This window comes from Papaver somniferum, chromosome 8 (assembly GCF_003573695.1).
Source record: "Papaver somniferum cultivar HN1 chromosome 8, ASM357369v1, whole genome shotgun sequence".
Classification (NCBI taxonomy): Eukaryota; Viridiplantae; Streptophyta; class Magnoliopsida; order Ranunculales; family Papaveraceae; genus Papaver; species Papaver somniferum.
The window spans coordinates 96,012,308-96,027,378 of NC_039365.1; the positions used below are offsets into that span (position 1 = coordinate 96,012,308).

At 39.7% G+C, this 15,071-nt stretch overlaps 2 protein-coding genes across 2 annotated transcripts; one reads left to right on the forward strand and one right to left on the reverse strand.

Moving 5' to 3' along the window:
* Window positions 1–274: 274 nt before the first annotated feature.
* Window positions 275–2,963, forward strand: LOC113302168 (U-box domain-containing protein 17-like). The gene has a single exon (XM_026551021.1). It carries the CDS (start codon window positions 513–515, stop codon window positions 2,691–2,693), a length of 2,181 nt encoding a protein of 726 aa, XP_026406806.1. The 5' UTR covers window positions 275–512; the 3' UTR covers window positions 2,694–2,963.
* A 1,485-nt stretch (window positions 2,964–4,448) lies between these two features.
* LOC113302668 (protein SYM1-like) lies at window positions 4,449–7,361 on the reverse strand. Its single transcript, XM_026551618.1, has 6 exons — window positions 6,925–7,361; window positions 5,616–5,771; window positions 5,358–5,490; window positions 5,227–5,266; window positions 4,828–4,980; window positions 4,449–4,723 (listed from the first exon to the last, which is right to left on the reverse strand). Exons 1-5 carry the CDS (start codon window positions 7,189–7,191, stop codon window positions 4,893–4,895), a joined length of 684 nt encoding a protein of 227 aa, XP_026407403.1. The 5' UTR covers window positions 7,192–7,361; the 3' UTR covers window positions 4,449–4,723; window positions 4,828–4,892.
* Window positions 7,362–15,071: the final 7,710 nt, after the last annotated feature.

A 15,071-nucleotide genomic window follows, 5' to 3' on the forward strand; every position in this document is an offset into this window, starting at 1 on the left:
AGGATATTTTGCGTCAAGTCTATGTACTAATATGCCATGTGCTTGAAGTAGTAATCCAATTCTCAGTTTGTAGCCAGTCTCTTGGGTTTAATTTAGCTATATAAGAAGGTAAATTTCAGGCTAGTATAAGAAGTGGGTGAACAAAACAAAGAAACAAACGATTACCTTTAATAGCGCGTTAAAATGATTGTTTAGTTTAGAGAGTTAATAAGTCATTTTCACTTCACTGATGAGTTTTCTTTCTTCTTCTACTTTCTGCCATGACATTTCTCTCTCTCTCTCTACAAGAATCAAAAGAGAGAGAAACAAAAATCTTACTATCTCTCTCTCCTCTCATTAATTGCGACTTCCAAACGCGGAATCCAATACCCCAATCCTTAAATACAATTAAATTAGTAAGAAAAACAGAGAAATAAAAAAATCGACGAGATAGATAACTCTCCCTCCCTTCAGTGAAGAAGAAGAAGAATTGCGTGTTTGTATGGTTTGAATCTGTTTGTTTGGTTAGAGTAATGGCTTCAGCTTCGATATTTTCATCATTGAGGAGAAGAAAATCACCAACAACAGAAACATTATTAGCACCAGATAAACTCATCAGCGACGCTAATCTCATTCAAACCTTGGTTTCAATATCAACAGAATTAATTTCATCATTTTCAGTTCAATCTTTTCAATATCAAAACAAAAACTCTAGATCTTTAATTCGTAAGATCCAGATTTTCGTTGTAGTTTTTGAGTACTTAAACGATAATCCCAGAAGAAAACTTTCATCTACTTCTATTCTATGTTTTAAAGAATTTTATTTGTTATTATATCGATCTAAAATTTTACTTGATTTTTGTTCTTCTACACAGTCGAGTAGTAGATTGTGGTTATTGTTACAAAATTCTTCGCTTTCTGGTAATTTCCATGACTTGAACCAAGAAATTTCTACTCTTCTTGATGTATTTCCTTCGCGGGAATTGGGATTGAATATTGATATTAGGGAACAGATTGAGCTGCTGCAGAAACAATCTAGAAGGTCTAAGTTGTTTATTGATCCGAATGATGAAAGGATTAGGGTTCGGCTTTTTGGGTTTCTTGATGAATTTGAGCAGGGAAATGTTCCTGATGAAATCGAGCTGAAATCAGTTTTTGTAAATGAATTAGGGATACGAGATGCTAAGAGTTGTAGAGGTGAAATTGAGTTTCTTGAAGAACAGATTCATACTCATGATGGTGATGTTGAACCAATGGTGTCTGTTCTTAATGGATTTGTTGCATTAACTAGGTATTGCAGATTCTTGTTATTTGGGTTGGAGGAAGAAGAGGAAGAAGAAAAGGAAGGAACGGGTTCGGGTTCATTTAATAAGCAAAGAACAAGAAAGAGACTACTTTCTCAAGAGATTGGCGATATGGCGATTACAGTTCCAAAGGATTTTTGTTGCTCAATTTCTTTAGATTTGATGGAAGATCCAGTTACTGTCTCTACTGGACAAACGTACGACCGTTCTTCGATATTGCGTTGGATGGAAGATGGACATTGCAGTTGTCCTAAAACAGGACAGATGCTTACGCACACTCGTCTTGTACCGAATAGAGCTCTTCGGAATCTAATTTCAAAGTGGTGTGAAGCTCATAGTATTCCTTATGATGCACCAGAGATAACTGATGCATCTCCCGAGACGCTTGCTGTAGTTGAATTTACTAAAGCTGCAATTGCAGCTAACAAAGCCACAGCAGAGCTTCTTGTTAATCAGCTCTCAAATGGCTCACAGGGAGCTAAAACAGTTGCTGCTCGCGAGATTCGACTACTGGCAAAAACTGGGAAGGAGAATCGTGCTTGCATAGCAGAGGCCGGCGCAATCCCACTTCTTCATAACTTACTTCCATCGAAAAACCCAGTTGCACAAGAGAATTCGGTAACTGCGCTTCTCAACTTATCAATTTTTGACAAGAACAAGAACAGGATAATGGACGAGTTTGGTTGTTTAAGATCAATTGTTGATGTTTTAAGATTCGGGCTCACAGTAGAAGCAAGAGAAAATGCTGCTGCAACACTTTTTAGTCTCTCAGCAGTTCATGACTATAAAAGAAGGATCACAGAAGAGGAAGGTGCAGTGGAGGCTTTGGCAGGGTTACTGAAATCAGGAAGTCCGAGAGGAAAGAAAGATGCTGTAACAGCTCTGTTTAATCTGTCCACCCATGTAGGAAATTGTAGGAGAATGATTGACGCAGGTGCTGTTGCGGCATTAATCGGGGCCTTGGAAACTGAAGGGGTTGCAGAGGAAGCAGCAGGAGCATTAGCTTTACTTGTAAGACAGCCAATTGGGGCAGAAGCAGTAGGAAAGGAAGAGATGGCAGTAGCTGGTTTGATTGGGATGATGAGGAGAGGAAGCCCTAGAGGGAAGGAGAATGCCGTCGCAGCATTGCTCGAGTTGTGCAGAAGTGGTGGGGTAGTTGCTACGCAGAAGGTAGCCAGAGCTCCTGCACTGGCGAGCTTGCTTCAAAGTCTCTTGTTTACAGGGACAAAACGGGCCAGGCGGAAAGCAGCATCACTTGCTAGGGTTTGCCAGAGATGTGAGGCTGCAACTTTACCTATGGGACGATGGGGTGTCGAATATTCAATCACAAGCAATTCCACAAGTAATCATGGTTCAAGTTTTGCTGGGGATGTCAGTGTACCCTTGTCCATAACCGTACGCGTTTTGTAGCAGCAATTCATCAGTACATTGTCATTGTGTCAACAATTACACATTCTTTTGATGTTGTTGTTGGCATCATTCAAATATTCTTTCATTATATGTAAGAGGGGTGGAAAAAAAGAGAGTAAAGGAATACAATACATGATCTATTTTTCAAAATATAATGCGTCTTAGTGATTGGCTTGTGCTAGCTCGGTATAGTAAGCAAATGGCAACGAGCTCATCTAAATATTTTAGGTGATTGTATATGGAATGGAAACAACAAATTTTGCTTGGTTAGATAATTCATCTTGTGCCCATGAATCTTTGATATTTTTTCATTTTTTTACATGTAGTCTTGTAAGGTTGCTTTTTTAGAGCCGATCAGAAATACAACTGTTTATCTTTTTAGTTTCTTGAGGTTTTGTAACTGTGCTTGATGACTGAACTGCATCTCGATTCTTTGATACTGTTTGTGATATTTAAAGCAACGCTCCCAAACACTAGAAGTTGTTGAAATTAAAAGCACTCAGAAGTGTTTACATGTAACAAAACGTGCACGCAAAAAAAAATCTACCTGCCCTCTACAGTGTCATCAGACTCATCACTGCTTGCTTATTATTTGATTGATATGTTTCAATCAAAAAGAATTATGACAAGGTCCTTACAAGTAGCTCTCTTAAGGGAAGTTGTAACATAAGTGTAGGGAAGGTTGCAGAATTATTGAGACCCAAGGATCTTTGATACCCAATAATCCATTTCCAGTAGAGAAACCTGTATTTCTCATGTATTCCCTCCGTCAGGGTGTCAATGTATGTCCACTGGGGGATTCTTGGTGTATACTGTCGGTGAGAGAAGACTTTCTGAATTCGGTCCAAACCGTTGTGCACGCTGTTTAGACTTTAAGAGTGAGGCGTGCTGTAGAGAAAATGGCTGGAACTTTTGTTTTTTGAAACACGCAATGACAAATGCAGATGAATCTTCTGCAAAATACCTAGAATCGAGATTGATGTGAAGTTGTGAATAACACCATTTGACTATCTATGGCTTCTCCAATCTCTTCTAGGTTTTGCTCTTTTACTTATTATTATGATCTTGTTGAGTTGTCGATCCTGTTTGGACCATTTGGGAGATGCTCGTCCCACATAAAAGCTATGGATAACTAATGGTACCTACTGGGGGAAAACTTGGGGGCAACAAGCGTTCTTGTTTCAAATTTACCTAGAGTTTAAAGATAAAGAAAAGATAACCGACCGAATGCAGGCCACATGCACACCTTGCGCACAGCGACTTGACCTTCCGATCATCAGATTCACAAAGGAGTTCACCAACATATACAAGCAAGTAAAGTGCAAGTGGCATGCACCCAAGCAAGGTAGTTCAGAAAACTGAAGTTTGAATAACAATGTAGCTTTCAGGTCAACAGAACTAAAAGGAAGAAAAAGGAAAAAAGTGACTGAACTTGGAGTGAAAGTGACGACCTAGCTACCTTAAGAAAAATCAATCAGTAAGTCAGTAAGGTATCAAAATCATCCAGCTACATTTCAGACTACAGATAGGGAAGACAAAACACTGAATTTTCAAGTGAGGTCGAGGAAATAAAAAGATTACTGATCATTAGATTCATCATCTTGGCAAGAGCTGATTGAACATTTCTAATATGAGATAAATTCAACAACAAATTACTTACTCCAGATACTTTCTAAAGCCTCGTTTACATCTCTTCATGGGAACACCCATGCAGATTACCATAGGGTTATTTGTAAATTATGCTCACCCATCATGCAAGATCATCCAATATCTTAAAATGCGTTCTTTTATTTTTCAACAAGATTCTGGGTACATGATGCTTACAAAAGATGAGCATTTGCTGCATTTACACCAGTTAATATAGAAAAACAAAGAATGCTTACGCCTTTCCAAAGACAAAAATGAAATGATAACAATTTCCCCAAATAGTTAGCAAGGTTAAAAGTCATGATAGATGTTGCTAATCTTTTTGAAAAAGAGATGTTGCTAATCTTGAGCAGGTGCAATAACAATCATGCTTATCTATTCCACTGCATAAATGTGTATTAAATTATTAGATTACATAATAAGGAATGTATCTCAAACAAATATACAGCAGGAAAGATATATAAACATACAAATATATATCACGTACCTTCAACACAGTTTTGAAGGTCTGTATCTCAAGTTCTCATAATTTAAATGGCTCAGAACAGATTACTACTTGATCATCGTCGATGACAGATAGAAGTTCCAAAATATGGAGGCGGTAGACATGAATCCGACCCGGGCCTGAAGAGGAACCAGCCTAAAACAAAAACACTTGCGCATTTTTAGAATTCGGATTATGAGTAAAAAAAAAACAGTTATTTGTTTAAGAAAGAAGATCCTGGTTAGTTGTTATTAATGACATTGATTCAGACCAACCAACTTCAGACATTAGAATATGGTAAGTGTGCCAGACTTCATGATTCAATGATTTTTTAGAGGGTTATACCGCTTACAACAATTGGTGGAATCAACTCAAAACAAAACATGAGAGGAAAGAACGTACCAGAAGTTTAGTACACTGACTGGAATCCAAAACCTAAATCCTGAAAGAAAAAAACAACAACAGAACAACAGAATAAAAAAACATGGCAAGTTTCTATGCCAATGGAAGAGACGGATCTTAGGGGTACTCACCATAGAGTAGCGTAGGAAGCGCATCCTTCTGGTACTTGTTAGGAAGCTCTTTGAGTTTTCCAACCCATAAATTGTTCCAAGCAAAAACAACAGCAATGACAATTGGACCAAGAACTACTTGATTTAAAGTAACCTGCATGAAAAATAAAGTTGTAACACGGTTTGAGAAAAATTTGGAATACGAGAGAAGATGATTCATCTCGTTGTCCATAAAATTGATATGTCAAAAAAAAAAAAGAACTAAAAAGTTACGCATACCTTTAGCAAGAAATTTTGTACGGATTGCTTAGGCAAAGAGTAATCTAGGTATTGATACCACGCATGAGAGCCTGGACCATACAGGAAAAAACCATATGTACTCATCCGAAGTGATCGAAGCCAGTCATGCTTTGACAATAGAGATGACAGGACATCCTAAAACCATTACCAAATCGAATGTCAACTTGTTTATAGAAGATAACAGTAATTGATGTGAGAGAAAACATAGCAACAAAACAGTGTGGGAAGTTGGAACACCAAAGTAAACATTTGCAAGAAGGATTAGTTAAAGCAAATGAAGAAACACCTCACTGCGTTGAACTTAGTCATCTACTTTCACAAAATATCAAACATTAGAGTAGCATATCTCCCATGAAATAGATTTTGTAGTAACATACTACAAATCATGCTTTTCTGTTCCTTTTCACTGGACAATAAAGAAAATGTTCTTCACTCTTTTCTAAATTGAGGTCTATGAACACTTGTCATAATGTTAACCATCATAACAACTCGGTGGTTTCTAACCTTATAAATCATAGGAAGTGTAACAAGACATATCAGTTAGAATTTGAAATTTGAACTACAAGACAACTCCTCATTGGGCATGCAAATGCCACAATGGAGTAAGCAATTGGATAGTCTTGACAATATCTCCAAAATTTAAGTTCCATAAACAAAAAGCAAACATTTATGGGATTACACCAGAGATTATGTGCCAGAAATACAAATGCAACCGGAAACAATCTCTATTATAAAGGAGATAGTCAAGAAATCATTTCATCCATTTCCGGTATCTAGTTTTATGAGGGGTGAGGACTACCATTTCATCTTCTCCGGTATCTACTAATACAAGTACCATTACCCATTTACACAACCGTAAGTCATCGATAACTAATCATACATGCTAAACCCTCAATATGATCTCTTTATACCGAATTGACGCAGTTCATATTTCTAACATACGCTGTAAATTCAAGATTCAGTCTTTATCACATCCATTCCAAAATTTTCAGTGGTTGTAAAGTAGGCTAAATAGACAGGCCTAAATAAAAATTGAAAAGTGAAAAAGAAATGTAATTCTACACATCATTTCAGAAACTTCTAAAATTGAACTAGAGTAGCAAAAATTCTAAAACATCGAATTTCGTTTAAACCAAAAAGCTAAATGATTTTTTCTTTCACTTTCGTCGCTCACAAACCCTAAAATGAAGTTTAATAATTAATGTGCATCTATCCATCTCTCGATATGTATCAATAGTCACAGACCACGGAATCAAGAGAAATCGAAGAAGGAAAATATATTTCTCACCTTGTTGTTGTTGTTCTTATCATCATCGTTACGATGAAGATCCTTAAAATGAGTAGTCACTTGAGCAATGGTATCACCAGTAAGTGCTAGACAACTAGCCGTAACAGCTTGTTTCAATGGAAATCTGTAGTTCGTTCTGCCGCCGCCGCCACCTCCACTGGAGCCACCGGATTGCGAGTTTCTACGAGAATTGGAATTGCGACCACGTTTGGAATTCAAATGGAATTTCCACCAAAACCCACCATTGCTGCCACTTAGAGCATCCATTTTTATTTTTCAGAGGAGGCGAGAGTGAGTTTTGCTGAAGCAGACAGGAAAATCTAGTCAAACTCTCTGATTCTGATTAATTATACTCATTTTATATTGGGTAAAGATATTTTCCAGACGCCTCTCCTTGTTGTTACACCCTTTATGCCTGCCTGCCCATAACAAAATTAGCAACAATGGATTTGGATTTTCTTTTTCCTTGTGAAAATAGTACACCCGGAGAATTAGCTGCCCAGGTTTAAAAGCTGGGGAGCATTTGGTCTTAGTTATAGGATTACATATATTAAAAGTGCTAACAGTACTATATCATTCGTAGGAGATGCTGCTGAGATAGTAATCAGATTTGGATGCCAATCAATCCTTACGGGAATACAAGTAAATTGTCTAAATAAGTAAACAAATCTGCCGCGTCATCAATCATGTTATCATTAGAAGCTTTGGATGGATGCCTCCACTTCAGGTTCAGCTTCTTCACCAAGGGTTTGCCTTGTACTTGTATGTTGCATATTCGGTTCTGTCGTTGTTTCTGCCATTTGAGAGTCTCAATCGCAGCAAACATGTTTCTCTTCTCTAAGGTGTCTACTTCACAGTTGAATCGTCTCTATCTATAGATTTGTCCTCCATCATCTGTAACAATAATTGCAACACTTGCAATGGCTAAGTTATTAATCCAACTGTTGTAACATATCATGATTTGGATTTTGGATCGGTGAGATATTGGCTATTTAGGGGTTTAAAGTATGCCACAGGGGGACAATTATGGCCGGACATAACACATTAAAATTTGATCAATTGGATATATAATACATGACTGGACTAGTCATAGCAAGTTTTTCCGCATCGATAAAGATAAAGACAAAGACCAAGAATTCGACGTTGTTGTGCGAACGAGTTTTAAACTTAGGTTACTTGCATTGTCACCTACCAATAACTTTACTTTTGTACTATGGGCTGCATCAACATCGGCTCAGAACTCAATATAGAGTTTGTATGTAGTGTTATGTTGTGTTGTTTATCTAATTCGTATACTGACTTAACAAAATACAGGTATCCACGCAGTGTAATATATCACAACATGATTAAAACAAGTACGATGAGCAGAATACGTAAAGCACGACACAACACGTTTTGTGTTCGAAATAAATTATCTTTATTGTATCCAATTGTTAATCATTTTATTTTCCATATGTTCACTGATTTATGTGACAACATATAGTAGTTAATTCAGTATTGCGACATATAATACGTTTGAAAAAGAAAAGAACATATACAAATAAAATTGATGTAGTTCATGTCTTTCTGATGTTCAATCGATATTGAAATAAATGGTGTGATAAAAGGGAGGGTTCCAAGAATACTACCAACTTTTTCGTTTTAACCTATACGACGATCCGTTGATGCTCTTAATCAAGATTCCAATTAACCGAGGGTGAATAACGTACGACTTGTAATTCACTTTACTTATATCAATCAATCAAATATAATGCGAAATTAGAAGTATAAAGCAAGACACCAGAAATTTTGTTAACGAGGAAAACTGCAATTGTAGAAATATCCCGCAACTTTTTCCAGTTTGTACCACATATGGAATTAATTCCTTACAATGCTAGCATAATATCAGACTCCGGACTACATGCAGCTGAGATAAATAAACCATCCAATCTATCATGCTTCAGTTGTGCTCTTACAACTCTATCTTCCGTGAGTCTACACACTTGATTCCTCTAGTTTCCCTTTACAGGCCTAGGGATTGCTCCACAATCCTTTATGAAGCTAGTGATTCCCTGCCTCCAAGAAGATGCCTAATTGATTTCCTTTCAGATGTGAAAACAAGATGACAAAAATCTCCCTCAAACTTAGAATGATCAAAGTCGGATATAGGACTTTTATTCTTCAAAACTCATACAAATACCTAATTAAATGTATCTCACTATAATATATTAATCTTGGTCAAGTCTTACATGAATTTTTTGGAATCTTCAAATATGGATTTCGATTAATAAGAGTTGTTATTCAATCAAAATATATCAGATCTTTTATTTGATCAATAATTCTCAAATAACCTTATAGAAAAAGAGAAATACCTTATAACATACAAGAATTATATGAATGATCAAATCAAACATATGTTACAAAACTATCAAGATAATAGTTCTATCAGTGCTTCACGATCCTCAAGTGAAGTCTTTAGAGTTTTACCCTCTGCCTTCGAAAAAAAAACTTCAGTGACGGAGAATAACCTAAACTCGTACAACAAATACATAACGTGTAAGGGTTGAGTTTTTGTGTTGCATGATGTCTCTAATTTATAGTAATTGTTAAAAGTAAGTTTTATAAGGTGTAAGTTGTGAATTTATTGGAACCTAAGTAATCTCAATGTTGTTAAATTTAAGTTATTTCCTTGGACACAGATGAAGCATGTACTCTTAGTTAGAACTTAACTTGCATTGAGGTTCTTTCCTTAATTCGAAGTATGAAAATAATTGAGCGTTAAGTAGTTACCATCTATAAGTAAGTTACTTTCAAGGTTACTTTGAACTGTTATAGTAGGCGTGTGCATACGAAGTTATAACCGCCTGAATCAAGATCCAAACTTACATCTCACGAACTACTTGGATATGGTCTTTTGATAATAATCAAGATGAACAGGAACCAATCGATGATCCGGTCTTATATTCCCGAAGAACAACCTAGGGTTATCAATCACCTCACAACAATCTTAATCGTATGGTAGAGAAACAAGATATTGCGGAATCACAAACAATGAGACGAAGATGTTTGTGATTACTTTTATATCTTGCCTATCGGAGATATCAATCTCAAGCCAATCAATCTGATTGTACTCGTACGATAGAAGATGCAAGATCAGATCACACAACTACGATAAAAGTAGTATCGGTCTAGCTTCACAATCCCAATGAAGTCTTTAAGTGGTTAACCTGGTTTTAGAAGAAGAAAACCAAAGGTTAAAGGAGAATCGACTCTAGCACGCAAACTAGTATCACACGTAAGGTGTGGGGATTAGTTTTTCACAATACTAGATGTCTCATTTATATAGTCTTTCAAATCAAGGTTTGCAATCAATGTTAGCTTAGTAACGAAGCATTCAATATTCACCGTTAGATGAAAACCTGATTTAGATTCAAGCTAATATTTCTCAACCGTTAGATCGGAAACTTAGCTTGTTACACACACTTGACAATGCACGCTTCTAGGTTTGTTAACCGTACCCAAACGTATGCACTTGTTGGTTCAACAATAGTTAACCAAATGGTTAGACACATGAGCATTCCATATCAACCATGTTCTTCTTCACCATAACTAGTTCAAATGATTTCAAATGAACTAGTTAGAGAGTTGTTCAATTGCAAGGAAATATCATGTACTACACAAGACACAATTGAAGCAAAGATGATTTGATTCACTTGAATCGATTCATCAACTTTTATAGCCACGGTTTGCAAACTGCATTCCTTAGTCTTTTTAAGTTTAAGTTCAGAAATCATCTTCAGATATATAACCTTCTCAAGTTCGCAGACTTAAGTTACCGGGCAGAGTTTACAAACTCCAGCAGAAAATATCGGGTATGAGAACTTCGCCGGTTCGCGGACTGGGTTTGCGGACTGAGTTCTCGAACTTAGCTTCACGCAAGTAGTTTGTCAACTCCAGCATAAAATCTCGGATTTGAGAACTTCGGCAGTTCGCGGACTTGGCTCACGCCATTCTTCCGGTTCTCTTGATCAACAAAGTTCACAAACTTTGGTTCAAGGAATAGGTCTTATACATAAATGTGTTTCCACAACAATGCTTATGTATACCATTGGTTATGTAATCTAAACCCTCATTTCAATAATTGAAACATTCTTAGAGGACGTTATATAATTGTTACACCATTTCTCGTCAAAGAAATTTTCAAGATGATTGAAACATATCATGACTTTCGTCACATGGTAAAGATAAACTTGATCGTAGCGAAAAGCTTACCAACACATATTTCGAGATATAGATAGGCGAGGTATACTCGGCTCGAAATACGAAATGTGTATAATCCAAGTCTATATATATAGCATACGACTTCTTGTCTCAAAGAGTAGGAGATATAGTAGATAGACTTTTGAGTGATAGGTAAGTTCAAGTCTTCATATACCTTTTTGTCGAGAAGTTCCACCGGTTCCTTGAGTAGTTCTTCTACTTGTATGATTAATCGCCATGAAGTCCTTGAGCTCAACTACACTTTCTATCCTAGTCCGAGACTTAGCTATAATAGACTAGAAATCAAGACTTATAGTTTTGATCACTAACCTTGACAAACATGCTTGAGATAGCAACGGATGCGAGTTCGACCGAGCAATGCTCTAACAATATGCTAGTGTCTGTAGAGGATTAATACATATTGGTGTTCAAGTTCTGGAATAGGTCCCGGGATTTTTTATGCACATTGTAGTTTTTCTCGTTAACAAAATTTCTGGTGTCTTATGTTATTTCTTTTCCATATTATACTATTATCTTTGTAATAGAAATATCACAACTAGTATGTTAAAATAAGATAGATAGTTTCTAAGCCAAAAAGGCTGTTGTTGATGGTGGTTTTTAGCTTAGGGTTAAAATCGTAAAACCTTACATCTGACATGACGTCACTAGGACCACTAGCGCATTTATTGAATCATTCAACACGCCTACGTAAGAATTACCAGGGTACCTTTTTTTTACATATATATATATATATATATATATATGTGTCATGTTCCACGGTAGAACCCTTAGTATTGACCGACATCACCTTCGTACACCAAACCCTAAATTCTTACACCACCGTTCCAATGACAAACCATGCCAGCCACGTCTCCGCGCCAAGGCATGCCAACCATGCCAGCTCCACCACCGTGCCAATGGCAAACCATACCATCCACGTCTCCGCGCCAAGGCATGCCAACCATGCTATCCGCATGTGCCAATGGCATGCCGTTCCAGCCACATCTCTGCGCCAAGGCATGCCAACCATGCCAGCCGCACCACCGTGCCAATGGAAAACCATGCCAGCCACGTCTCCGCGCCAAAGCATGCCAACCATGCCAGTCGCGCCGCCGTGCCAGCCACATCTCCGCGCCAAGTCATGCCAACCATGCCAGCCGCACCACCGTGCCATGGAAAACCATGCCAGCCACGTCTCCGCGCCAAAGCATGCCAACCATGCCAGCCGCGCCATTGTACCAATGGAAAGCCGTGCCAGCCACACCTTCGCGCCAAAGCATGTCAACCATGCCAGCCGCACCACCGTGCCAATGGCAAACCATGTCATCTACGTCTCCGCGCCAAGGCATGCCAACCATGCCAGCCGCACCACCGTGCCAATGGCAAACCATGCCAGCCACGTCTCCGCGCCAAAGCATGCCAACCATGACAGCCGCGCCACCGTGCCAATCGCAAATCATTCCATCCACGACTCCGCGCCAAGGCATGCCAGCCGCACCACATGTGCCAATGGCATGCCGTGCCAGCCACACATCCGCGCCAAGGCATTCCAACCATGCTAGCCGTGCCACCGTGCCAATGGTAAACCATGCCAGCCACAATTCCATGCCAAAGCCATGTCGGCCCCACTACATGCCCCTGGATGCCAAAACGAAGGGTTGCAACAACCAACGACCACCCTTCCATCTGAGATGCAGATCTTAGCCGTCCAAGGTCGCCAGCCAACACATGGTAACCTTTGGCCCAACGCCAAAACCCTAGTTTTGGCCACGCATAAACCGCGCCAAGCATGCCGACCATGCCACATGTGCCAATGGTATGCCGTGCCAGCCACCTTGCCACGCCTAAACCATACCATGCCGGCCTTCCACTCACGACCGCCAAAACGAAGGCGTGCGACAATCAACGACCACCTTTCCATCTTAGATGCAAATCTTAGCCGTCCAAGGTCACCAACCAACGCATGGTAACCTTTGGCCCAATGCCAAAACCTTAGTTTTGGCCACGCCTAAACCGCTCCATGGCATGCCGACCATGCCAGCCACCTTGCCGCGCCTAAACCATACCATGCGGGCCTTCCCCTCACGGCTGCCAAAAGGAAGGCGTGCGACAATCAATGGCCACCCTTCCATCTTAGATGCAAATCTTAACCATCCAAGGTCACCAACCAACAGATGATAACCTTTGGCACAATGCCAAAACCGCACCAAGGCATGCCGACCATGCCATATGTGCCAATGGCATGCCGTTCCAGCCACCTTGCCGCGCCTAAACCATACCATGTAGGCCTTCCCCTCACGGCTGCCAAAACGAAGGCGTGCGACAATCAACGACCACCCTTCCATCTTAGATGCAAATTTTATCCATCCAAGGTCACCAACCAACGCATGGTAACCCTTAGCCCAACGCCAAAACCCTAGTTTTGGTCATGCCTAAACCGCGCCAAGGCATGCCGACCATGCCACATGTGCCAATGGCATGCCGTGCCAGCCACCTTGCTGCGCCTAAACCATACCATGCCGGCCTTCCCTTCACGGCTTCCAAAACGACGGCTTGCAACAATCGACGACCACATTTCCATATAAGACGCAGATCTTAGCCGTCCAAGGTTACCAGCTAACGCAGGGCAACCTTTTGGCTCGACGCCAAGCCTAGTTTGGTCGCGCCCAAACAATGTCAAAACCCTAGCTTTTGGCCACGCCTAAACTAGGTCATATTAAAGCCATGCCGTCCATGCTCTCATGCCACTGGCTACCAAACGAAGGGTTGCAATAACCAACGGATACCCTTCCTCTCAAGATGCAAAATCTCGACCGTCGAAGGTCACCACCGAGCCGGCAAGTCTCCCAAGATCAACTTTCCAAACAACAACAACATGCTACATATTTTCCATGAAAACACTCGAGACATCAACACATGTCACAAACTGGGGGATGCTCACTGGGTATTGGTTTGGCTGTTTACAGCGTGCGGCGTACACTACGCCCGTTACAAGAAAGTGTCATAAGGATGAGGAGGTTAGTAAATACAGGGAGTAATGGTAAAACTCTTTCTTTTATGGAACATCAATTCCAGGCGTTACCGGTTACCACCTCCTCCCATTTACTCATCCGTTTTCCATTTCTTACGAGACCAGAGTACGTTTCACTTCGACTTGTATAAATAGGTCTTACATATTTCCACCGAACAACAAGTTCTGGTCAGGAGCATACAACACTTAGAAAACGTTTGCTAGATTTCCCATCTGTTAGCTTCCCACTTTCTGATGCAAGTCACAAAACAACTATTCTTCCAGAATCAACTATTTTGGTCTCAACACTCTCTTCGCTTCCCTCCCCAAAACCAACTCTTTTCCTCCTCTTTGTGACCGAAGCAAGTCTGGAACGACCATTTCTTGGTTTAGGCCGGATTTGTACAGATTGATCTCTTGAATCTAAAGTACTCCCTTGCAGTACATTGTTTAGGGTTTAGACTCGTTTCTCACCCACACACCCGAAATTACCGAAATCAGCGGAAACCGTTTTCACCCTCAAACAATTAGCGACCACAGTGGGAGATTGATCTTTCAGTTACAATGTCAACTTTCAATCCTCGATCTCATATTTCGACCCAGACGTCAGGACGGTAGAATCCAAACGACCCGCCCAGGGATCGACGACTCAGTTACCAGACGGTCCGGTTACCATTCATGACACGATAAGGGATGACTGGGGACTTTCCACAGTCATGGCGGTGCTTCCCACAAAACTCGGTCTTACACCCGGGAGATTCCTTTTCATCAGGAGATCTGAAAAACCGAGTAAGTCTTTCTAGACAAAATACATGGTCTACTGCTTCAAATCTTCACAAGGGAGATAAAAAAACCGATAGCCATATTTTTCCCGTGTTTCATGCTTTCTACTATCACA

Excerpts from the sequence above, each read along its gene's own strand:
- LOC113302668 (XM_026551618.1), bottom strand. The coding sequence starts at position 7,191 with ATGGATGCTCTAAGTGGCAGCAATGGTGGGTTTTGGTGGAAATTCCAT. Across the intron at positions 5,772-6,924 it reads ATAAGAACAACAACAACAAG|GATGTCCTGTCATCTCTATT; the intron begins GTGAGAAATATA and ends TAATGGTTTTAG. Across the intron at positions 4,981-5,226 it reads GTCAGTGTACTAAACTTCTG|GCTGGTTCCTCTTCAGGCCC; the intron begins GTACGTTCTTTC and ends TTTTTGTTTTAG.
- LOC113302168 (XM_026551021.1), top strand. The coding sequence starts at position 513 with ATGGCTTCAGCTTCGATATTTTCATCATTGAGGAGAAGAAAATCACCA.